The 25,782-nt window shown below is 52.4% G+C and overlaps 1 protein-coding gene across 3 annotated transcripts; it reads left to right on the top strand.

Moving 5' to 3' along the window:
* The first annotated feature begins 785 nt into the window (after positions 1 to 785).
* BPIFB2 (BPI fold containing family B member 2) lies at positions 786 to 22,192 on the top strand. 3 transcript variants are annotated; one of them, XM_088844379.1, is made up of 16 exons: positions 786 to 902; positions 4,093 to 4,239; positions 7,500 to 7,593; positions 9,773 to 9,877; positions 10,991 to 11,137; positions 12,572 to 12,632; positions 14,293 to 14,353; positions 16,864 to 16,955; positions 17,230 to 17,415; positions 17,670 to 17,723; positions 18,280 to 18,450; positions 18,933 to 19,000; positions 19,170 to 19,215; positions 19,505 to 19,568; positions 19,935 to 20,011; positions 21,899 to 22,192. In XM_088844379.1, exons 1-16 carry the CDS (start codon positions 848 to 850, stop codon positions 21,938 to 21,940), a joined length of 1,470 nt encoding a protein of 489 aa, XP_088700505.1. In that variant the 5' UTR covers positions 786 to 847; the 3' UTR covers positions 21,941 to 22,192. The 3 variants fall into 3 exon arrangements, with proteins under 3 accessions (XP_088700505.1, XP_055281412.2, XP_055281400.2); XM_055425437.2 differs by lacking the exon at positions 786 to 902 and adding an exon at positions 3,025 to 3,121; XM_055425425.2 differs by lacking the exon at positions 786 to 902 and adding an exon at positions 3,222 to 3,313.
* Positions 22,193 to 25,782: the final 3,590 nt, after the last annotated feature.

Raw genomic sequence — 25,782 nt, 5'->3', positions numbered from 1 at the left:
ACGAGGAGAGAGATGGCAGCATAATGATCCTAACTTACTGGTTCTGAAGATGGAAGAAGGGACCATGAGCCAAGGAATGAAGGCCAGGAAGTGGATTCTCTTCTATAGTTTCTAGAAGGGAACAAAGTCCTGCCAGTACCTTGATTTTAGCCCAGGGAGACCCATTTTGGACTTCCGACATTCAAAATGGTTAAGATAATAAATCTGTGTTCGCCAGTCACTAAGTTGGTGGTAATTTGTTATAGCAGTGATAGGAAGCTAAGATAGTGCCCAGAAGAATATTCAGTGAAGGAGGAGCTCTGAAATGCTGCCAGTCATTATTACAGGGGCCGTTCAATGGTACATTCTTTACCCAGTGAACAAGTTTTTATGAAACACCCGGTGTGTACTAAGCACAGGTGTGAGCATAACCAGCTTTTATCCCTGGGGTGGATGGTGATGTGGCTGCAGACCAGCCTCCATGTAGCGGGTGCTCACAGAATGGCGCTGCCGGGAGGAGGGGCTGGTGAGAACCCCTCTCCTTTGTGTCTACTGGCCGGCACCCAATGCCCCCTGGTGCTTGAAATGTGGAGGAAGAGGAAGTGTTCATGCGGAGAGCAAACACTGAGAGTGGCTTTGGTCAATATTTGTGCCATTGTCCGCTGAATCTGATCTTTGCCTCAACTCCTGTGAGGACCAGGAGGGCTGGTCTTATGCATTAGTGGGTAAGTGGGGGCCAGGAGAAGGATGTTAGGGAGCATGCAGCCAGCTCCTCTCATTCCTCTGTGCCTTAAGAATGAGGCAGGGGAGCACGGGCTCAAGGGCAGGACTGGTCCAGGGGAACTCTGGCCTCTCAGGGAAGGGCCTGATGGTTTCTGCACTTCCTGTCTGCTCTGTGAGCTCTAGGGGAGGACCCAGCACAGGTAGGCCTGGCCTCTGGGCTTGAAATACGGGCTGGTATGGAGTCAGTGGGAGCCATGGAGAGCTCTGGAGTTGGGCAAGGCCCTGGGCCCTTTGTGCCTATACCCCAGGAGAGCCATGCCGAGGAACGGAGGGGACTTCCCTGTAGTTCTGCCATCACCTCCTGTGCACACATGTATGGACACACACACACCTATGCACCCCCCTAACGTCAGGCAACAGACCACTAGACCCACCTACACATACATATTCAGCCTCACAGACACGCTCAGTATACTAAGTCCACTTAAACATACTGGACACAGAACTCCCCACACCTGCACTCTTGTAGGTTCATATAAACAGGCAAGTGACCCCACAAACCAAGATGGCAACACACTCGCTTCATTGTGCACACCCACACACAAACACACACTTTCCTCTGACATCAGGAATTATGACCTAGTGTGGTGTGTATAGGAGAAGGTAACGGCACCCCACTCTAGTACTCTTGCCTGGAAACTCCCATGGACGGAGGAGCCTGGTGGGCTGCAGTCCATGGGGTCGCGAAGAGTTGGACACGACTGAGTGACTTCACTTTTACTTTTCACTTTCCTGCATTGGAGAAGGAAATGGCAACCCACTCCAATATTCTTGCCTGGAGAATCCCAGGGACGGGGGAGTCTGGTGGGCTGCCATGTATGGGGTCGCACAGAGTTGGACACGACTGAAGCAACTTAGCAGCAGCAGCAGTAGCAGTGTGTATGCATGACTACACACATAAACACACACACATATACAAGCACACATATACTCCTGAGACATCGCGTATAGACAAACCCCTTCAGGAGCACTCAGTTCTTCGGGGCCCGTATAGCCAAGGTGGAGGCTGTAGTTTGTGATGTGGACACTGCTGACAGGCTCCATGAGTGGGATGCGCCTTTGGAGAGAAGCTGGGTGTTAAGTAGCAGGACTGGGTCCTCCACACCCTCTCCTCTGTTGCCCTTTGAGTTTTGGCTCCATGTATGATCAGAGGGAAGTGTGTGACCAGGAACGGGGCTCAGATGATGATGGGGATGGGACTCAGATCGTCTCCTGCTCCTACTAGAAGGGCCGTGTTTCCATGTGGAGGTACAGGTGTGGAGGTCAGCCATCCTCCTGATCTATTTCTTGGATTTTGTTTGCATCTTTTTATTGAAATGTAGTTGGCTTACAATGTTGTGACAATTTCTGCTGTATGGCAAAGTTACTCAGTTACACACATATGTGTGTGTGCTCCTGAAATATGTGTGTGTGTTAGTTGCTCGATTGTGTCTGACACTCTGTGACCCCATGGTCTGTAGCCTGCCAGGCTCCTCTGTCCATGGGATTTCCCGGGCAAGAATACTAGAGTGGGTTTTCATTTCCTCCTCCAGGGGATCTTCCTGACCCAGGGATCAAACCTGGGTCTCCTGCACTGCAGGCAGATTCTTCACCGTCTGAGTCGTCGATGTTATGTTAGTTTCCACTGTACAATGAAGTGAATCAGCTATATGTATACATATATCTCTTCCCTCTTGGACCTGCCTCCCACCCTACCACCTCAGCACCAACCCCCCTGCCCCGACCAGGTCATCACAGAGCTTTACAGCAGCTTCCCACTCGTCTGTCACACAGAGCGAAGTAAGTCAGAAAAAGAAAAATAAATATCATATATTAACGCATATATGTGGAATCTAGAAAAATGGTATGGATGAACCTGTTTCCAAGGCAGGAATAGAGACACAGAGATAGAGAATGGACATGTGGACATAACGGGAAGGGGGGAATGGGAGATTGGGATTGACATATGTATATACATTTTTAAAAAATATCCTTTCCCATTATGGTTTATCACAGGATGGGGAAGGTAGTTCCCTGTGCTGTACATCAGAACCTTGTTTATCCATTCTAAATGTAATAGTTTGCATCTACCAACCCCAAACTCCCAGTCCCTCCCTCCCTCCCTACTGCCTTGGCAACCACAAGTCTGTTCCCTCTGTGAGTCTGTTTCTGTTTCATAGATAAGTTTATTTATTTTAGATTGCACCTATAAGTGATTATCTCCTTGATTCTGGGCACCTCCTTCTTCCTGGTCCTGTCTCCTAGGGCAGCCATCCTCTACAAGTCTGCTGGTCTTTGAGGTTCCAGAGCTGCCCAACCCCAGGGTCTTACAGCAGTTGGCAGCAAACTTGCTACGTGGCAACCCCACTGCACACGTAGGGTGAGATACTTTGGCAAAGGTCATGTTTGCAGGGAAAACACTTGCAACCACAAGCAAACCTGCTCCTCCCTGGGTCCTTCCCTGGTGGACCCTGTGCACCAGGGAGCCTCATAAAGCAGTTTCCACACCTGCTTGGGGCTGCGGAGGGCTTGGCTGGGGCTGAGAGTCTACCTTCCCTGGGAACCGCCTGAGGTAGGAACAGAGATGGGGCTGGAGCTCCTCCAGGGAGGAGCCTCGATTTTTCCATCTGTTCAGTGGGGATGCTACTTCCAAAAGCCTTCTGCAGAAGGGTCCATCCCTTATCTTGCTGTGGGACCCTGGACAATTGCTGCTTCGTTGGGCCTTAGTTACCTATTTGAGCAGCAGCCCCCCACCCCCCATCCTGGTCCCACCTGACTCCTTCTCCCCAAATCCACTGAGCTGGGCTGAGTGGGGAGGAGCTGGGGACCATGTGAGAGGCCTACACTTAGGACATTTCCTCACCTGGCACAGGATAAGATGAGGATGGGAAGCACCCTGCATCCTTCCCTGGAGGGTTCGGACAGCTGGGCACAAGGCCAGGCTGGATTCCTGGCATCAGGCGACGCAGCGCTGGCCTTGGGGTACTGGGCCTAGGCTCCATCCTGGGGACAGGACGCTGCCCTCAGTCTCCCCATCTGGGAGTTCCCCCATCCTCCTCTGTCATGACCTGGGTCCTGCACCTGCTCCTAATTTGCTGCGTGGTCCTAGGCAAGGCCATGTCTTCTCTGGGCCTTGGAACCATGTCCAGACCAGATGCCACCGTGGTTGCTGAAGGAGCAGGCTGGGATGGGGATTCTTCTCAGAACAGAGATGAAAAACTGATGTGCAGGGGCAAGGGGTCATGGGCAGGGCTGGGATCGCCGCTCATGGTTTGCGACCTCCGGGTTGGGATGGGGTTTAAGCCACTGGGCCATTCTGGACCAGTTCCCTGATGCTTGTCCCCACTCCAGCCCACAGATCCTGGAGGGAAGGGGCCAGGGCCACCATGTCTGGGGTGTGTGGGCTGGGCCTGCTGCTGGCGCTGCTGCTGCTGCCCGTGGTCAGTGCCTCCAGGCCGGGCACCGTGTTCAGACTGAACAAGGAAGTACTGAGCTACGGTAAGAGATGTGCGGTCAGGCTGTCGGCCATGTGTGTGTGCGAGAGGGTGAGCTCGGGCGTCCATGCCTGTAGGTGTGTGTACAATCTTAAATGTACATGTGTATCTGTGAACTCAAACCCCATGGGGACCTGGATTCTCTTCTGCCATTGTGTCCCTGGGCCCCAGAAAGTGCTGCCCAACAAATGTTTATTCAGTGAATGCATGAGGGGAGGTACATGCCATGCCCACTGGGCACATGGTTTCCATGCCCAAGTGATGTGAGGATGGCTCAGTTTGAGTGGTTCATTCTGCTTATATGTGTCCGGTATGGGTTTGAAATCCATGGAGATACGATGAGCCCACCTGCGTACTTGAGGGTTGGGAGGGTGCCTCACCACTGGTGTACACCTCGAGGTGTGTAGCGCTGTGGCTCTGCATCCTGGGGTGTGTGTGTGGGGGGCTGTGTGCACACATGTGCTGGGGAGAGGCACATTTAGCACTGCACTCGGGAGCGTCCAGGAGCTGGGCCCTCCCTGCTGGGCTCCCAGGGAGAAGAAACAGCCCCTCTCTGGGCCCTTCTTGGCAAGGCGTCTATCCCATGTCTCTGTTCCCTCCTTCCAAGTCCCTTCTGATCCCGGAGAGGGGGCCAAAATGAGGCCATCCAGGCCAGGGTGAGACAAAAACTGCCCTGCAATTGCCCCTGGGGAGGCTTTTGGGATCCCACCAAGGTTGGTGAGAGGTCAGAGGTGAGACATCAGAAGCTCTTTACCCCAAGACCAGACCGCACTCGGATAACAACATGAGGAACTCAGGTCAGAGAGGGAAGGGGACTTTCAAAGGTTCCGGAACACAAATGGTTGTGGAGGCAGATGGCTCAGGGAAGCAGCAGGGTCCCCCCTGGGGCGCACGAAGCTTTCCGGGACATTGTATCTGGACAAATGGGCAGACAGTGAAAGCGGTCAGTGATCCGTGTCAGAGTAGCACAAGGATGACTGCAGGCCTGCTCCCCTCCCTGGGCTCCCCTCCCCCTCCCTGTGCTGTGTGAGCCTCCTTTGTCCCCAGACAGCCCTCCCAGCTGCACCTGCCTTTTTGTTCTCAGTGGAAACAAACTGCCAAGAACACACTGCTACACACCTCCTCCATGGCCAGGCTGGAGGCTTTTTCATAATACTGCGTCGTCCTCCCCATCCTATCCTGCAAACCCCAGGGTTCAAGCCCATGTCAGGGGAGCACTGTGGATGGAGTCCAGAAGCCCGGGTGTGAGTCCAGTTCAGCCACAGTCAGGCTGGAGAGGGGCCTTGGGAGCATGGAGACCACACCTTTATGCTCCAGGGTCTGTGAAAACTGAGGCTTCCAGGGACACAGGGACTCCCCAGGTCCTCCGCCAATTCAGAGGGAAATTCAGACTGGGCTCCTCCTCTGATGCGTCCTTCCTGCACCCCAACCTCTCCTTTTAATTCTACTCAGGTTTGATTGTTTAATTAGCACCCCCAGCAGCCCCGGTGTGGGAGAAAGTCCAGGGCCTTGAGAGCTGAGTGTCTTGGCCCAGATCCAGGTTCTTCTTGCCTGGGTCCTCAACCTCTTGGAAAACTGGGTATAATATTGCACTGACATCATAGAATTTTGAGGAAAGCTAAAGCACTCAGAACAATGCCTGGCTCAAAGGGAGCGTGACAGGAGTGCTAGCCATTATAATTACAAATAGCCACGTGGGCTAATATTTATTGAGAACTGAGTGGGTCTTTCCAAGGACCCCATGTGACAGGCACCATTTTTTTTTTTTTGAGTGCATGATTTGAACAGGAAAGTTTAGTCTATATTGAGAGAGAACTGGAGTAATAGGGAGTTGGCTAGTAAGAGTTAAGAAGAAGTCTAAAGAACACAAGCTGTTGTTGTTCAGTAGTTCAGTTGTGTCAGACTCCTGGCAACCCTATGGACTGCAGCATGCCGGGCTTCCCTGTCCTTCACCATCTCCCGGATCTTGCTCAAACTCATGTCCCTTGAGTCAGTGAGCAAAGAACACAAGAGTAGTAGATATAAGAGAAAACCAGTACCCCTAAGGCTGAGATGAAGGTCCAAGAAGAACCATCCCATCATGAGGGCAGAGATCCAGAGGTCTTAATGGAGATGGCAGAGCATTGGCTCCCTGTTGCTGCAAGGGTCACAGGGATGTCTCATTGGGGACACACTCTTTAGAAAAAACCCTGATGCTGGGAAAGATTGAAGGTAAAAAAAGAAGGGGGCAGCAGAAGATGAGATGGTTGGATGGCCTCACCAACTCAATGGACATGAATCTGAGCAAACTCCGGGAGATAGTAAAGGACAGGGTAGCCTGGCATGCTGCATGCAGTCCATGGGGTCGCAAAGAGTCGGACACGACTGAGCGATTGAACCACAACAGCAATCCTTCAGGGACTGGGAAGTAGCAATTCATAGTGCGATCTCAAACCCTGGAACTCGCTAGGTGCCAAGTAAAACTGCTGGCTGCCAATGGAGTTAAGAAACTGTCCTCTGGAGGAGTCTAGTGCACTTTCATGTGTGTCTTGGGCCAATATAGCTCTTGACTGGTGCCTGAGATAAAAGCTGAGCAGCCGGCTCCCTAGATACTCAGTAGGAGTATGGGCTCCCAGTAGGAACCTGGTAGGGCTAAAGAAAGAATATGGGGAGCGGTAACCTAGGCTGGCAACAGGTCCATGATGTCTGTGGCTCCAGCACACACCACAGTTGCCCAAGTCAAGCTCTGGAGAAAGTGCAGGGGTGAGGAGGTGCCAGATCCTGAGAAAGCTCACAGCTACAGTTCTAATCATCGTTGATTGATTTGCAGGGAAACTGAGGCACGGGGCAGCCACACAGGTAGTGAGTAGCACAGGTGGATTTGCACCTAGATTTTGAGGGGCTCCTGAGCCCTCAGCCTGCAGGAGAGACTGCTCCCACCCTCTCCCCATAGGGCTGGGAACTGCTTCTTCTGCTTGGGGCCTTGTAGACGCTCCCAAGGTGGAGGTGGAGACTGATCAGGGCCTTGCAAAAGGGCAAAGGGTGTTACCGTTTTTGAGGAGAGAGTAGATATGTGGGATTTGGAAGGGCAAAGAGGAAAGACATGTCTGGAAGGGCCTGGTGGGGTTGTGTCCCCCAGGTGGCCCTCTGTGGGCCTGTGGACAAGCCCGCCCCTTCCAATCTCTGGGCTCTCCTCACCCAAGGTGTGGGGCAGATGGTGGGTGGTGTGGTCTCTCTTGGCGGCTCCTGAGGACCGCCTGACCTCACCCTGCTCTGGCCCCTCAGCGGCTGAAGCCGGGAAAGCCCCGCTCCAGAGGGCCCTGCAGGTCACAGTCCCGCTTTTCCTGGACCGGAGTGGAGGGGTCTTCCAGCCCACCAGGTGAGTAGCTCACCTCCAGGTGAGTGCTTCCCCTGCACCAGCTAGATGAGTGTTTCCCTCACCAGATTAGATAATCCCACCTGCCAGGTGAGTGGGCACAGAGGCTGTAGGAGCTGGGAACAGACAAGGGAGTCTGATGCCTCTTAATTAGTAGATTTCTATGCACAGAGTCTAAGACTCTGGCTCCTAGGTCCCCAGGGCTGGCAGGACCTTGGCTACTTCTTCCAAAAGCCTAAGGTGAATCTAGACACAAATGTTGAGTCTAATGTACCCATCTCCATAAAGCAGAGACTCAAAGGCAGAGGCAGGTGGAAGCACCTCAGACTCAGACACTTTTAGGAACTGGGCTAATTGTCCCCATCCAGTGGGAAACAGATTCACTATAGCCAAGACCCTGGATTTCCAAGAAAATCCATATGTATATGCACGTGTATATACTGTACATGTATAGGAACTCATATATGTATGTATATACATATATTCTTATAAAAAGCCATGTACATTTTTTGACTGTTGCTAGCAGCAGTTTTATTTCTTCGTCATTGTCATCAACAACAAACAGGTACTTTCTTCCTTCTGTGTGTGTGGCATTGTAAAAACGGGTGCTATACTCTGTCTATGGTACAAAGTTTATAAATGTGGTATGCTGATACAAAGTTGAAGCCATTAAAAAGGGCTTAATAACAACTTCTTGGAGATAATTCAACCTGATCTGGGGTGTTGAGAGACTTGATGAAGAGGTTTACTTATTTAGTTTTGCTTTTTTTCTTCTGATTTTATTTTTACATTTGTTATTATTTTAAATTAATTTTTTAAAGTTGGAGTATAATGGTGTCACAATGTTGTGTCAGTTTCTGCTGAACAACAAAGTGGATCAGCTATACGTACACATATATCCCCTCCCTCTTGAACTCCCTCTCCACCCCCCATCCTCCCCAATGAAGAGATTTAGAAACAACAAACAAACTCAAATATTTAATAAAGGATTTACTTGGGAAGGAATGAAAGCTAAACGTCTCATGTTATGGACTGCTGAAGGGTTCTCTCAGTTGCTTCCAGTGGACTTTCCTTCTGCTCCGATCTTTAAATAGTGCTAAGCGTGGCAGGCTCCACCGCTCTGCATTGTCACAGGAGAGCCCAGAACCATATCTGTGGATATAAAAATCTATCAAGTTCTGAATGACGGCAGCTCATTTTAAAAACGCTTAAAACTTGCAAATGCTGGGCGGGTGAAACTGCAGCTGGTGCGGAAGCCCCCAATTTGAGACCCGGGGGTAGGGCTGGGCTAATGATGTTGGGCCCAGGAACATCAGTGTCCTGAGGTCGAGGACTCCTAAATGAATTGCAGTCTGGCCATACAGAGGCTCAATCTTGCGATGGTTGGAAAACAGGGCCAGGAGTCCTTGTTTGTAGATGTGGGAACACATCCAGAATGGCTGTCAAGTGAAAAGAAACAGGTTCTAGGTCAGCTTGTGTCCCAAGGAGAGTCATGGAAAGATGTCACCCAGGTGCTAACAGAGAGTGCTTTGATGTGACTTTTAACATTTGCCTGGAGAATTCCATGAACAGAGGAGCCTGGTGGGCTACAGTCCATGGGTCGCAAAGAGTCGGACACAACTGAGTGACTAACTCGTTCACTGTAACATTTACACCACTTTGTAATGCCCCACCTCCCACAATGAACTACTGTGCAGGAGAAAAAAAAAGGGACTTTTATTCAGGAAAAAAAGAAATCATAGGTTAGCTGGAGAGTGCTGAGCAATCAGAACAAGCAGCTTTGAAAGGAGTTGAGTTTTCCATTGCTAAAGTGCTACAAGCCAAAGCTGCTTACTAGAGGGGGATTTCTGCCTTCTGTGGATCCCAAAGTTTTTCTTTCCCTACCTTCCCAGTTTTCCAGAGCTCCATCAGAAACTAAAATCCCTCCAAGACCTGAGTAATCATCATCTTACTTAATTCATGCCTAATGCCCTTTGCATCTTTTCCTTACTGGCAGGTTGGTTAACCTTGCTTGCATGCCCCCTATGATGGTGAACTCACTACCTATTCCTCATCCCATAGTTTTAGTTGTCAGAGGTCCTTTATAAATACCAACAGTGTGCATAGGCTCCGAGCACCCACCCCAGAGTTGATGCCATGGTTTAATGGGGATTGCCCTGTCACTTTGACTCCTACCCTGCAGGATTCAGATTCTGAACGTCGATGTGTCCCACCTCCAGCTGACATTTGTTGCCAATTTCGGAATACGCTTGTTGGCAGCCACCAATTTTACTTTCAAGATCTTCCGGTGAGTCAGTCTCCTTGTTGGGAGTGGGAGTATTTTCAAGGACTCTCTGAAGGTAAAATGCAGTAAAGGGATTTAGCAGATCCCAAGATCCCAACTCAGACTTTCTAACTCTGTTCAGCACTATCTTTCCAGTGCCTTCTCTCCCATCCTCCATGGGGGAGTGAGACAGTGAGAGAATTTCTGAGAATCCAGACCCTGCTGAACAGTTAAGCAAATGGAGAGAGTCATTTCACTTCTCTGACACTGTTTTGTCCTTTGTAAGAAACCAAAGCAAAAGAAAACAAAACTTTGCAGCAAGTCTATGGAGGTTTGAGAGCTTCCCAGGTAGCGCTAGTGGTAAAGAACCTGCCTGCCAGTGCAGGAGATATAAGAGACACAGGTTCAATCCCTGGGAAGATCCCCTGGAGGAGGAAATGGCAACCCATCCAGTATCCCTGCCTGGAGAATCCCATGGACAGAGGAGCCTGGTGGGTTACAGTCCATAGGGTCAGACACGACCTAAACGACCTAGCAAGCAATGGAGGTTTGAGTGGATGGATTCACTGCTATGATTAAAATTATATTACCCCTTTCACGTGCAAGGCACCTGGTGCTCAATAAAATTCTAGACTTGTGTTTGTGCATCAGTCACTATATATGCATTTAATTTTCAAACTAGGGGCTGAGTGTTCTTATTTTAATTCCTCTGTCCTGATACTACCATTTTATGAGTGCAGGTGGGCCAGCCTTCAAGTTGGATGTTTTCACATAATTGTTTTCTAGAAATTCAGCATAGCAGCCTTGTGAGATAGGAACAACCAATCTGATGTTCATTTTTACAGAAGAAGAATCTGAGGCTCAGTATGGGGAATGACTGGCCCAGGGTCTCACATAAGAGGGTACAGGGAACCAGAGTTCACAGCCATCTGATGCAATGTCTGTGACCCTGAGGGGAGTTTGGGGTTGTGCCCAGCCTGCCCCGGAGGGAACCATCTCATGCTGAGTAGGGTCTCCGCTTGTGTTAAGGGGTTAGCAGGTGCAGAACCCTGGGTGGGGGAGGTTGTGGGGTCCTGCATCTGTCACTGTGGGCTTGCTAGGCAGTGCCACTCGGGCTCAGGACCTGTGTCCCCACAGTGACCCGGAGCCCCTTCACCTGCTGCTCCCCATAGCACTGCTGGCTGACACCTCCGTGGAACAGGGCTCCATCGGGACCCCCCTGGTCAGCATCTCCAGCTGCTTTTCCATCTTCGACAAAGCCATCGTGTTTGATGGCCGCAACAGGTGGGTACTGGAGGCTGGGCTGCTGGAACCCAGACACCGAGGCTCTGGTGCTGTTTCTTGAACTTCCTACTTCATCCAGTCCCGATGATGGATCCAAGAGCCGGCCCCGCCCCTGCCCCGCCCCATCGCCACCAGCATCATACCTATCTTATGGCTGAAGACACTGAAGTTCAGAGACGGGAAGGGACATGCCCAAGGTCACATAGCAAGTGTGTGGCCAGAGCCCGTGGCTCCACCACTGCCCTGTACCATGTGACAATGCACACTGGCCATTCACGTCCTATTTGGAGAGGGACTCTGGGCTGGCAGCCGCAGGCGGGGACCTCAGAGGGCTGCCCCGCGCTGCGGAGATGAGGAGTCTGAGGCCCAGGGAGGGGCTGGGGCCTGCCAAGCTCTCCCCGTGAGTCAGGTGGCTGCTCCTGCTTTGGCATCTAAGGCTGACAGCCACTCCACCACCAGAGCACCGCTGTGTGCTGGACACGTTCTGGGCCCTTTCTGTGAGTCATCTCACAGTAGTCCTACCAGGTCGGTGGAGGCATTTCCCTCATTTTGCAAGAGAGCAATGGAGGCGCAGAGTGGTTAAGTGACTTGCCTAAGGTCACACAGCTAGCACACGGGTTCAGACTCAGCAGCCTGATCAACCCCACTGCTATGGATTCCTCTGCCGTGGGGGCTCACTTCGAGGTGGCTGAATATTTTAGCATCTTAAAAGGGAGAAACATTTACCCGAAGGCTAGATTTTTCCTCAGACAAGGCTCGGGTATAAATCTACTCCCACTGCCCCCTCCTCAGCCTATATGACTCATGATCCCCCTTGGTCCCTCACAGTCCTTGTGGGCAGGGGCTGCTCATGGTTTATTGATGGGAAAACAGAAGTCCAGAGTTTGATGCCATCGAGATCATTGGTGCCTTCCTCCTGCCTCCCCAAGAGGCCATTCAGCAAGGCTGGGCCATGCCTCATGTCAGCGTGTTAGGGAACCAAGGAACTGTGACTTCTCATGGATCCCCTTTCTGAAACACTGAGTCAGCCCCACGGCTCAGTGAGGAAGGGACTGTGGTAGGTTTGCCACAGAGAAATGGGGCCCATGCAGGGAGCAGACCTGGGCCCCACCAGCCCCAGCCCCGCCTCACTGGGCTCAGTGGCCCTGAAGCCAGCTGGCCAAGGACGTGGTCAAGTCCAGCTTTCGCAGCACCCTCTGTCTCCCCACCCTGCGTGGCCTCATTCTCGGCCACTTCCAAATCTTGAGACCCATGGCCCCTTCTCGGTGGCTCGCTGTCTTCCAGTGTGGGGTCAGTCGTGCTGGTTCCATGCCTGGCATGTGGCAGGGAGTGGTGTGGGCACAGACTTTTCTCTGGCACCCCTGGCTTTGGGGAGAGACAGGCCCCTGTGGTGCTGACCTGGGCTCCGGGGCCCTTTCTTGGTCTCCTCCTCAGCACAGCCCCCGCGATGCTGGCCCCGCTGCAGAGTCACATCAAAGCTGTGCTGCAGAGCAAGGTAAAGGACCTGCCAGAGCCTGTAGGAAGGGGACGGCAGCGAGCGAAGAGGCGGGTTGCAGGCAGGGATTGCTCTTGCTCCTCCTGGGGCTCCTCCACTTTCCCCAGAAGGGCGGGGAGGAGGCGGGGCTGACGGTCTAGTGCAATGACCTGGCGGCTGTGGGGCTGCAGGGGAGGGAGGCTCCTCCACTCAGGCCACCCCAGTGCCATGTGCAGTGGAGTGCTTTCAGTGCTTCTGAAAAGAGAACACAATGGGAGTGGATGAGGGCCTGGGCACCAGGGGTGGATGTGATCCTGGTCCCCTCCTTCCCAGCTGGGACCATGGACAAGTCACCTGGCCCCTTTCTGCCGCTCCTGCCACATCTGTAAGGAGAGAGAACCACTGTCCCTACCCAGCCAGGCTGTGGGGCTGACTGCATCACCACCTGTGCAGTTTACAGCAGTTTGGGGAGAGTGAGCGTTGCTCTGAAGGCCGCTATGTTAGCTCCTGTCATTGTCTGCGGGTGGCTGACTTGGTGAGCAGTGGTGTCCCAGAGGCCAGGGCCCGACTCTCCGACCCTGCCCCTTCCCACCCACCCTACCTGCAGTAGTGGCAGTAATGCAGGCCAAGTCAACCCACTGTGTTCCATTTCACACGCTCAAGAGGTAGGCCTTAGGATCCCCATGCTGCAGATGAGAACACTGAGGTTGGAAGGCAGAAGCCAGCATAGTTCTCTCCTCTGCTCCAGTAGAGTCAAGCATGGATGTGAGGGCTGGGCCATATAAAAGGCTGAGCACTGAAGAACTGATGCTTTTCAACTGTGGTGTTGGAGAAGGCTCTTGAGAGTCCCTTGGACTACAAGGAGATCAAACCAGTCAACCCGGAAGGAAATCAGTCCTGAATATTCTTTGGAAGGGCTGATGCTGAAGCTGAAGCTCCAATACTTTGGCCACCTGGTGCAAAGAACTGACTCATTGGAAAAGACCCTGATGCTGGGAAAGATTGAAAGTAGGAGGAGAAGGGGACAACAGAGGATGAGATGGTTGGATGGCATCACCAACTCGATGGACATGAGTTTGAGCAAGCTCCCGGAGTTGGTGATGGACAGGGAAGCCTGGCGTATTGCAGTCCATAGGGTTGCAAAGAGTTGGACACGACTGAGGGACTGAACTGAACTGAACTGCCTCTTGGCCTCGCCTCACCAAGTCCTCCCTGGATCAGCTATGACCACCCCTGGACTTGCAGTCTCTTCTCTGCCCCACCGACTGTCACACTGACCCCAGCTTAATCCACTTCTGGTGGCCCACTGGGCTGGGAGGACTCCAGTCTCCCTGGCCCAGCTTGCTGACTGCAGCCTGCCTCCTCCGCAGGGAGCATCGTTCCATCAGCTGGGCCTCTGGGCCAGTATGCAGCAGGTCACCTGCCTCAGTTTCCTGGACCTGGCTGTGGTTACTTCTGCTGGCCCCACAGCCCTGTTCTTTCCTCAGTGCCCACGGGCCCCAGCGTCCCCTCTGAGTCCCCAGGGTCCAGAGGAGGTGCTGGAAGAGGCCCACTGGCTTTTGGTGGAAGGAAGGGCTCCCAGGCCTTGGTGTCCAAGTTGGGAGAGTCTTCCAGACAGGGCCTCTAGACCCTCCCAGCCTCACTCCCTCCAGTCTTGAGAGCTGCCTCTGTCTTTCTGCAGCTGTGCCTGAGAATCTCCAACCTGGTACAAGGCCTCAATGTCCACCTGGGCACTTTAATTGGTAAGACCTGGGAGCCTGGGGAGGGGGCTGGGGCCTCTGAAATCCTCTGGAATCCCCATGACCCTTCAAAGACTTCTCCTTTGCATCAGAGTTGACCTCTGGGAGATCAATCATAGGATGTCTGAACAATTATTGGCAGAATTTGGAACTCTCCAAATTGTAGAACCAAGTCTTTAAATATTTTTTTTGTGTGTGTATGTTACTTCCCTAAGTCACTTCCGTGGTGTCCGACTCTTTACAACCCATGGAATGTAGCTTACCAGGCTCCTCTGTCCATGGAATTTTCCAGGCAAGAATACTGGTGTGAGTTGCCATTTCATTCTCCAGAAACAAGGTCTTCAATTTACAATATGGAACTAAAAGCAACAGAAGTAGGTCAGTTTCATCTTTTTAGTGGTATTTATCAGTATTGAAGAACTATTGGTAATTACTCACCCATTCCCAGACTGATCAAAGAATGCATCCTCTGGTGATGCGGGAGGAAATCTCAGTGAGCCCCGAGTAAATTCAGGGCATCCCCTCTTTTTTCACAAACCCATTTTTAAAGCTGCTTCTATTTGAAGTGCACCTTCTCGGACCTGAGGGCTTTCTTTGCCTGGGACTCTGGAGTTTCTCCTGTGTTGCCATCACTGACTTGGGGAAATCCAGAGCTGTCGATCATTGGCAGCTGCGCTAGGCCATTGGCTGGTTTTGCCTTTGAGTTGGGGGTTGTATCTAACCCCTTACACAGCCTGGGACAGGTGTGCAGGGCGACGTACTGGCGTTGAGCCAGGAAGGATGTCGGGCAGGGTCCACGTTTATCTGTCGTGACTTCTTCAGTGAATGTTTTTATATCAGGGTAGCTCTTTGGCTTTCTTGGGCAAATTTTACCAATCTTACGAGGTTGCGTCATTATCCCCAATTTGTAGATGGAGAATCAGAAGCTCTGAGTTTAAAGTCCTCAGCATGGTGCCAGCACCCCACGTGAATCAGCTCAGCAGGATTTTCTCCTCCTCATACTTCCGCCTATCGTCCTGCCCACACTTCACAGCCCAGCTAGAAGTCTGGGGAACATTTCTTGAACTCCCGCACTCTCCTCACGACCCCAACTCCAATATTACCTTAACAGGGGGTACTGAGAGGCCAAGGAGAATGGACTTGGAATCAAAGGATATGAGTATGAATTCTGGCTCATTTGCTGTGTGACCTTAGGGAAGTCACTCCATCTCTCTGGGCTTAATCATTCCATCCAAAAATAAGAATCAAGATTTCTACTTTTCCAATGTGTTGCTATCGTACAAGACAGCACGGGTTAGGTGCCTGGTATGCAATAAACTCAATAAGCCTTAGTCTCTCCCCTCTCCTTTCAGAGGGATTGTCTTCATCAGGATGCCGTGGACCCGGGGTCATACCCCGGGTATGACCAGCTCTTGCCCTTGTCTTTGCTTCCATCTTGACTTGGTCAGGGGATGCTTGTGCCTGGAATGACCCTTCTCCTTTCTGATTTAGGGTCTTTAGTCTTCTGCCGATTGGGAAAGCAAAAACCCAAACTGTTAGAATGGTGTCTAAGAATCAGCAGGTTGGGAGCAGCTGACTCTTGGGTGTGCATTTTGCAACTTAAATTTGCTTACTTATGGGGCCTTTTACTGCCTCTTTTCTTGGCCTGGGTCTGGCTCAATGAGGTGTGCGGACATGTGTGTGCTCAGTCACTTCCGTCATGTCTGACCCCATGGGCCACAGCCTGCCAGGTTCCTCCGTCCATGGGATTCTTCAGGCAAGAACCCTGGAGCGCCGCCCTCTCCATTTATCTCACCGTCTCCCTCTTCCCCCCCGCCCTTGTCCGTAAGTCTGTTCCCTATGTCTGTGTCTCCACCGCTGCTCTGCAAACAGGTTCATCAGTGACATCCTTCTAGATCCCATACACGTGTTAATATACGGTATTTACTTTTCTTTCTGACTTACTTCACTCTGTGTGACAAGCTCTAGGTTCATCCACCTCGTTAGAACTGACTCAAATGCATTCCTTTTTATGGCTGAGCAGTATTCCATTGTATATATGTACCGCAACTTCTTAATCCATTCATCTGTTGATGGATATGCAATAACATATGTAAATAGATAGCCAATGAGAATTTGCTGTCTGACTCAGGGAACCCACACTGGGGCTCTGTAATAACCTAGAGGAGTGGGAATGGGTGGGACTTGGGAGGGAGATTTAAGGGAGAGGGAGCATATGTATACCTATGGTTAATTCATGTTGATGTATGATAGAAATCAAACCAATATTGTAAAGCAATCATCATTCAATTAAAAATAAATAAATATTAAAAAAAGAGAATACTAAAGTGGGCAGCCATTCCCTTCTCCAGGGCATCTTCCCAACCCAGGGATCAAACCTATACCTCTTACGTCTCCTGCGTTTGCAGGTGGGTTCTTTACCAATAGTGCCACCTGGGAAGCCCGGCTAAATGAGGCACTGGTGGATAATGCTGAGTATGCCATCTTTTATTCTTCACCCTGCTCTCCTTCAGGCCTCAGCCCTGTGGGTCCAGAGTCCCAGGTCCGCTACTCCATGATTGACACCCCTACCATCACCAACGACTACATTTCCTTGAATATCAACGTAAGTGCCTCCTGCTCTACTCAGAGCTGGGGCCTTGTTGCCTCTGGAGTCCTTGGTGTTCAGCAAGATTCCTAAAGTGGCAGGAGAGTTGAGGGGAAAAGAGCTGGAATGGCATTCCAGGAGGAAGCGTGGCACGTAGGCCAAGGGGTGAGGCTGACAATACACGTGGCATCTTGGGGGTGGGTAGCATCTTACAGCCCAGAATCTGCCATGGAGTCGCCTGCCTAATGAGGCCCCGCTTCTGTTCTCCTCCTCCTCACTACCAACCCAACAGGCTGTTCTCTTCCTGCTGGGCAGACCCATCGTCCTGCCTGTGGATACTACCCCCTTCGTGCTGCCACAGCGCATGGGCACCAAGGGTGCCATGGCAACCGTGGGCCTCTCCCAGGACCTGTTTGACTCTGCCATCATGCTGCTGCAGAAGGCTGGTGCGCTCAACCTGGACGTCACAGCACAGCTGGTGAGAGCTGGTCCTGCCGCCCTGGGCACATGGGGAGGAGTGCCCTGTCACCCAGCCTGGGGAGACACTGCTGAGGCCAAATCCTGGGTGGGTGGGGCAGTTGAAGCTTTGGGGCTGCAGGGTGGCTATTGGAAGGATTAGACAGAAGAGTAGGGTGGGGATTAGACAGAGGGGTTGGGGTAGGGAGACAGGAGGTGGTCTGGCTTGGGGAGTGACTGTTCTAAAACCTGTCATGTGTTGGGAGTTGATTTCAGAATTCGAGTAACAACCCACTGAACACCTCGGTGCTGGGCCAGCTTATTCCCGAGGTGGGTGTTATTTCTGGTCATTCCAGGGGCTGAGACCTGGGATTGGGGTGGGAGGCTCTCTGGGCTCTGGGCTCTCTGCTGGATCATATCTGCTTCTAGTGGGGTTGAGCATCTGCCCTTCAATCTGCACATCCTCTGTCTCGGGGTGGCCCCTCCTTCGGCACAGGCATCACACCATTTCCTCCTTTCTATGCAGTGGGCAAGAAATGCCTACACTGTCTCCTCTGTTTCCTTTCCCTGATCCATCCAAGTCCAAGCTCAGGGGTTACCTCCCATGGGAGGACTAGACCCCTTGTCTGGTCCGGGAGCCTCCTTGTGCTCCCATGTCCCTGAGCTACCCTCCCTCCTGGCACAGATCATGGGCTGTGACTGTCTTCATGTGGCCACCCATCAACTAGGTGTCCCCAAGGGCAGGAGTCAGGGGTGGACCCACCTCTGTGGTCTGGGCACTTACAGCACAGCGGTGGCTTGATCAGCATCTAAGGAACGATGAGCGAAGAGTCACCAAGTCTTTGCCCCCATGTGCCCTCCTCCCTCTCGCCCCTCTGCTCCCCAGGTGGCCCGTCAATTCCCCGAGCCCATGCCTCTGGTGCTCAAGGTGAGGCTGGGGGCCACGCCCACAGTCACGTTCCGCACCAACAACGCCACGCTGCAGCTGCAGCCCTTCGTGGAAGTCCTGGCCCCGGCCTCCAACTCGGCTTTCCAGTACCTCTTCTCCTTCAATGTGGTGAGTGAGGTGGGCTGGGTGGGGCTGGCCAGGAGGTGGGTGACTCTCAAGGAGACCTCACTTCCTCCCACATGCTTCTCACTTTTTATCCGCACTGGTCTCCTTGCTGTTCCGTCAATGTGCCAAGACTTTCTTGCCTCAGGACTTTGCACATGCTGTACCCTGTGCCTAGGACACACTTCCCCTGACTCTTGGCAAGGCTAGCTTCTCCTCATCATTCAGGCCTCAGCTTAAATGCTGCAGTCTTCCTCCAGGCAGGCTTCCAGATGGTCCCCATCTCTCCACTCTTCCTTTGTGACACCCAGCACTCTCTGAAAGGATCTTGTCTCATTTCTTTGGTTGTCGTTCACCTCCGCAGTGGCCTGTGTTCCACAAACACCTGAATGGATGGGGTGTGGGTGGGAGACTGGGATATCTGGCGGCCAGCTGGGAGCTCCCAAATGGTTCTGTGTCCTCTGACCCTGCTCTCCCCATGTGTCCAGGTAGTGAACCTGAGCCTCCAGCTTTCTGTGTCCAAGGTGAGGCTTCGGGGGACCACATCTGTGCTGGGGTAAGTGAGGCCTCCTGGACCCAGCAGCCTCAGTATGCTCCTCTGTGCAATGGGCCTGCAGTTGGCTGTCACAGTGTCAGTCAGAGAAGCTTGGGATGCAGCTGGTGTGGTAAGCAGGTGAGAGGCACTAGACCCCATTCCCACCCCTCCCCTCTGGCTTCCCTTTCAGGAATGTTCAGCTCACTGTGGCCTCCTCCAATCTGGGCTTCATTGATGTGAGTATGGGGCTGGGGTCTCCAGAGAACCCCCCCGCTGGGTGGGGCAGGCCCTGAGCCCGGGGAAGGGGAGTGTGTGCCCATGTCTCTCAGCTGACTCTCAGGCCAGCAGTTTCTGCACAATCCTGGGAGTAGCTGGGCTCTGCTTGAAGCCTGGACAGGGGTGACCTGCCCTTATCCCTCCTGCCATACCTCTGTCAGTTGATCTGTCTCTGTGTTCGCGTGTCTCTCCCGGCCCCTTGCTGGGACGGGCCCCGTGGTCCCCATCTCTCTGGTTCCATGGCTGCAGACCGACCATGTCCAGACACTCATGGGCGAAGTGTTTGAGAAGCCCTTGCTGGACCACCTCAATGGTGAGCTCTGCCCTCTGCCCCGTGTGGCCCCTCTTGCCCCTTCCACTCGCATGCCTGCTCCAGGTTCTATCTCGGCCCCTTCCTACATCCCAGGCTCAGAGGCTAAGAGGGTGGCTTTGGGAGTCCTGCTGCCTGTGTGTACATCTTAGCTCGGCTGTTTAGCAGCAGTGTGATCTTAGCTAAGTTCTTTTCCCTCCCCTAACCTCAGTTTTCCCTTCTATAAAGTGGGTATAGTAATAGCAGTTCCCACCTCCTGAGTAACTATGGACCTCGGTGTCATGATGGCTGTGAAGACCTCAGTGCAGGGCCGGCTCCAGGTGGCACTTTGTTCCCGGCTGACCTTGATTTCTCTTTTCTCTCCTGCAGCTCTCTTGGGCATGGGGATTGCCCTCCCCCACGTGGTCAATCTCCAGTACGTCACCCCTGAGATTTTTATCCAGGAGGTGAGAGCCTTTCAGTGTGACCAGAGGGGCCTCCTTCATCTTTGGAGGGAGGCTGGGCTTGGGGAGGTTGGGGGTCACTTCTACCCCTCCCTTCCTACTAGAGCACACCGTGGGGTCCAGGGTCAGCCAGGCCTAGGAATGCCCCCCTGCCCAGATCATGCCATGAATCATCTGCGATGAGATGGAAAATTCTAAATTTAAGGAGACATTGGAGCAAAGGTTTCACTCACCCTCATCAAATATCACACCAGGTCACCCTCAGTGGATTCAGACCAATTGTGCCGTGACTCTGTGCCCTGGAAGTCTGGGGGAGGATGAGAGAGGGAGTCTTTCCAGGGTTGTACACAAACCTCCGCAGGCCAGATGGTAGGAGGGGATCCTGACCCTTCTAAAACAATCCAGTGTTGGAATCAGACACTGTGGGCCCAGGATGACATCCACCACTTCTTTCTGCTTCACCTGAGCCACAAAAGGACAATGTTCTTCCTAATTCATTCAACAAGATGTGCATGGGACAGAAAACTTAACCAAGGTCCTTCAAGCCCAACATCTGTGTCATTCACACTCCCTAAGAGGGATTGGCTAAGGGCTTTCAGGGAGGATGGCCTCCTTGCTTGAGAACTATGGTCCCAAGGCAATTGGTAGGTAAAAACCTGCCCCCCAAGAAGTAACCATCGGCACGAGTGGGAGCAGGGCTTTTAGTGGGAATTTCCCCAAGACTTCCTTTATCGGGCAAGGTCAGTGGCTGACTCACCTTGGCACCCCCAAATCCAGCCACTTGGGACTGAAGTCAAAGACCAGCACTGCCCAATAGAACTTCCTGCAAGGGTAGAGGTAGAACTTCCTGTCCAAGGCAGTGGCCACTGTCAGCCATTGGGCACAGGTGACTTTTGGACCCTCAACATATGACCAGTGTAACTGAGAAGGTGAATTCTAAATCTTACTTAATACTTAATGTAAATGTACAGTAGGCTTGCCTATCTAGGGGGAGACACATTCCAAGATGCCCAGTGGATGCCTGAAACTGCAGATAGATAGTGCTAATGGGTGGGAATCACATACAGCGTAGATCCGCCGGACAAAGGGATGACACACATACAGGACGGGATGAGTCGGATGTCCTGGGATTTCATTATGTGGCTCAGAAAGGCATGGAATTTAAAGCCTATGAAATATTTATTTCTAGAATTTTCCATTGGATATTTTTGGACCATAGTTATACTTGGGTAAATGAAACCGTGGATAAGAGGGGGTAACTGTAATTAGCCAGGTGTTAATGGCTACCCTATTGGACCATGTACAAGTTACCCAAAGACAAGGACTAGTTCTGGTTATTTTTCTGCTGGGTTCCCAACACCTGGCACAGGGCTTAGGTCATAGTGGAGGCTCAGTGAAGACTGAAGAAAGAAAGAGGAACAGGAAGGAAGAAAAAAGGAGGGAGGGAGGGAGGGGGGAAAGGTCAGCAGGCCCCCGGGAAGTTTCTGCAGTGCGGTGTAGACAGTAGGGGACATTTTGGGGGCGTATGCCTGGTTTTGCTAGAGAGGCTTGGACTTGGAGAAGACACTCAGTGGTCTGAACTCCAGGTCATAAAACAGAGGTGGTCTTGACCACGTATGAAGCCCGAATCAAGCTCCGGCTCCACACTGAGTGCTCTGCCTGTGTGATCTGGCTGCATCCATCTATCAGTTGCAGCCTTGCAGAGTGGGTGCTGTTACCGTCCACAGGAGACAGCAGAAAACTGAGGCCCGCAGAGGCAATGGCTGTCCTCAGGATACACACAGCAAGAGTGGCAGAGCCTGAACTTAGAGCCAGGCTGATGGGGTGACTGGGGGTCCTACGGTCCCCGTGTGGCTTCTGACCTGGCCCATGGTTGTTGCTGTCTTTCAGGGCTATGTCGTGGTGTCCAGTGGACTCTTGTACCAGCGCTGATGTGGGACCACTGGGGGAGCTGCTCCGGGGACCCTATTGCCTCAAGCCACTTGGGAAACTGAGTCAAAGCCACACTTTCATCACCACACTTAGTCATCGCCAGCTAGTTGGCTGGCCCAGCTGGGCTGCTTCATCCCATCCTGGCCCCTTCCCTCCACATCCCGTTCCTTCCTTCATCCCCTCCTTGTGGGGAGCAGATAACTCCTCCAGGCTGTACAGATCTTGCATTAAACACCTTCTCTTGAGCTGCAACTTCCAGCCAGGTTCGGCAAACTCTTTGCATACTGGAGGCCAGTTCCCTACATGCAAGGCCTGGTCCTGTCTGTCCCTGGAGCCCCCAAAGCTGGCCTGGGAAAGAAAGAGGGTATGGCCATGTCCCTGCTGACCATATCTGTTGACAGCATCACCTCCTAGCCCAGGGGAGCAACATGGATGAGCTGAAGTTACGAATGCCACAATGGCACTTCAGGTGTGTGCCCTCACCTGGTGGCATTTCTCCTCTCAGAGTCACATCCCATCCTTCTCCTGGAACCTCATGAGCCCTGAGAGTTCTGTGGGCAGAGAGTGCAGTCCCATCTCACAGAGGCAGAGATTAAGGTCAGCAAGGATGGGAGTGTGCCCAGAGTCTCCGAGCTGGGGGATGGCAGATCCCCAGGACTGCTACCTTCCTAGGATTCAGGCCTAAGATGCCCAGTCCTCTCTTCCATCACCAGCATTCCCACCTGGGGTTGGACCTTGGGTCATGAGCCTCAGGTGACAGACACTCGCTGTCTTCTCCAGCAGCTTCGCCATCTCAGTTTATGCAGCTCACAGGCGAGTTTTTGTTCAAAGGAGGCAGGATCTGCTTCCTGGGCCTGACCATGTCTTATTCCTTTTCACCGTGAAACCTGTTCAAACACAGCGGGTCACAGGTGACAAGATGACCTAGGGGAGGCTGAGGAGTGCAAAGGCTGGCAGGATGAAGCCATGTGTTTTTTCTCTCTATGATAAGCTAATCTTTCAGCCAGAGATCATATTCCATCCTTCCCAGATACACTGGTTTCTCTGGGGAGTAAAGGTGTCCAAATTTCCACCATCAGTAAGCAAAGCCCTTGGGACAGTGGTACACTAGCCTTCCCCCTGTAATGGTTATAAGTTCAATCCTAAAGGCTCCGAGTGACAGGCTGAGGGGCCTGGAACAAGCCCGGAGTGTTGGTGAGAGGACATGGGAGTGGTCCTGAAAGCTGGAAAGGCCAGGCTATAAAATCCCACCTCATGATTTCACCCAGGACAGCATAGCTTTTATTTCATTTGGTTGTTTGATGAATTAATTCATGAACCCTATTTTAGCAGGTCTTTACACAGGCTCAGCCCAAGGCTAGGTGGTATCGAATATGGGAGAGACAAAAGTTTTGAGACACAGACTCAGCCCATAAACTTAATACCTAGAAAAAGATCAATATGTGAGATCTATTCATTAAGCCATCAGTCCAGTGGTCCAGCTATTATTCCTTTCTTCCTCCTTCTGTTCTTCCTTCCTTCCACCCACCCATTTGTCCATCCATCATCCATCCTGTCATCCACACATCTACCCGTTTATCCAGTGATGTGGTCTAGATCTTATTTGTACCCATGATGCTCCTGGTTCAGTAATATACATTCTTTTAAGACGAGGCGGATGAAACAGCTGAGTCAAGCTCTCTGCCCAGAAGGAAGCTGTGGTCTGCCTGAAGAGAACCGGCCTAGTCCCTGAGGGACCCCATTCAGCCTTTCAGTAAGGAGCCCACTGGGCCCTGGCTACTGGGGGACACAGATGAGCATGGCAATCTGGGTCCAATCAGAAGATGGAAACCACATAATATCGAAAACAGGGGACTTACACTATGAAGGTTTATTAACTATGGTAAAAGAGTAACTGCAAGCTGGAGAAAATGCTATACAGTTCGCTAGGGCTGAGGGAGAATACCCAAGGAAGGGAAGACTTGGAGGGCTCAGACCTCAATGGGGAGGGCTCTCTTCAGTTTACTGGGTAGCAGGGGGGTTCGCTACCAGGTCGGAGCTGGTCTGGGGTTGCTGGGCAAACAATGGCAACGAAGACTTTGTGGAATTCCCTGGCAGTTCTGTGGTTAGGACTCCATGCTCTCACTACCAAGGACCTGGGTTCAATCCCTCGTTGGGGACCTAAGATCCCACAAGCTGTGGCGTGGTCACAAAGAAGAACGTCAGAGCCCCCCGGGCAAGCTGCGCGGGGAGGGGAGGGTGTGAGAGGAGAGGTGGCGGCCACACACAGGGCAGCTGCCAGAGGGACTGCGGGCACTGTCACGGCCAGTGGCCTTCAGAGTGAGTGGACAGCGGGAGGGTGCGGGTTTGGGGAGGGCCCTGGCTTGTTTGGGCTCCAAAATCACTGCAGATGCTGATTGCAGCCATGAAATTAAAAGACGCTTACTCCTTGGAAGGAAAGTTATGACCAACCTAGATAGCATATTAAAAAGCAGAGATATTACTTTGCCAACAAAGGTCCGTCTAGTCAAGGCTATGGTTTTCCCCGTGGTCATGGATGGATGTGAGAGTTGGACTGTGAAGAAAGCTGATCGCCGAAGAATTGATGCTTTTGAACTGTGGTGCTGGAGAAGACTCTTGAGAGTCCCTTGGACTGCAAGGAGATCCAACCAGTCCATTCTAAAGGAGATCAGTCCTGGGTGTTCATTGGAGGGACTGATGCTAAAGCTGAAACTGCAATACTTTGGCCACCTCATGCGACGAGTTGACTCACTGGAAAAGACTCTGATGCTGGGAAAGGTTGGGGGCTGGAGGAGACGGGGACGACAGAGAATGAGATGGCTGGATGGCATCACCAACTCTGTGGACATGAGTTTGAGTGAACTCCGGGAGTTGGTGATGGACAGGGAGGCCTGGTGTGCTGTGATTCATAGGGTCGCAGAGAGTCGGACACGACTGAGTGACTGAACTGAACTGAACTGAACTGGCTTGTTTGGAGAGGGCTGCAGAAAGGCTGCCCCCAGGCTGAGGCCGAGGGGTCGAGCGTGGGCGGGTGGCTGAGATGAGCTTGGCTGGATGTTCTCCTCCCCACACAGCTCACCTCAACCCCCCAGGAAATCACAGGAAGCCCCTTCCTCTCTCATGCCTCCCCGCCATGCGCCTTCTGGTTAGCTTCATGCTAAAGGAGACGTGCTGAAAAGAATTCAGAATTGAGTCTTGTATACAGACCCGTACTGAAGGGTATGTTCTCAGGTCTGGCTCCTTCACGAACCTTCTCAAGGCCCACCTTTCACCTTGACCCTGCACCTTGCACACTTTCCCTCTAGGCCTCGGGCTCTATGCTCTGCCTGGGCCACCTTAACCTGCACTGGTTTACCCTGCCCATCAGCTCACAGGCAGTCTCCCTGGCCATGTGCAAACCCCTCTGCCCTGGTGACTCTGATACCCTTCAGTTTCTGACGACTGTGGCTAGTGTCTGCAGCTTCTCTCCCCACCACCCCTCCCTGATCTTCTGGAGCCCTGCATACAGCAAGTGCATAATAAGCATGTGGTGAGTGAGCTGCTTGTACTGTGTATGCCGGAGCTCTGGCCCAGGCATACCCAGCCCTGAGCTTGGGAAGCCGTGTGGAGTCCAGTCCCTGTAGCCTGGGTGGCTGAACTGGGAGTCACCCTTGCTAATCTTCAGGACTGGCCTGGTCTTCAGTATCTGAGGGGTGGGAGTTGGGGGGAGGTGGGAGAGGAAGTTTCCCTGGAGGAAGAAGCTGCTGCTGGTCCTGGGAGGATTTGGAGCTTTGGTAGGGACCAGGCAGGATGATGCTGGGGCATGGGGTGGGGAAGGGAGGTCGGCAGGTAGGCAGTGCCCC

This window comes from Moschus berezovskii, chromosome 15 (genome assembly GCF_049115385.1).
Source record: "Moschus berezovskii isolate FMDL1 chromosome 15, NW_MosBer_1.0, whole genome shotgun sequence".
NCBI classification, from domain to species: Eukaryota; Metazoa; Chordata; class Mammalia; order Artiodactyla; family Moschidae; genus Moschus; species Moschus berezovskii.
This window is presented reverse-complemented; position numbering and strand designations above follow the sequence as displayed.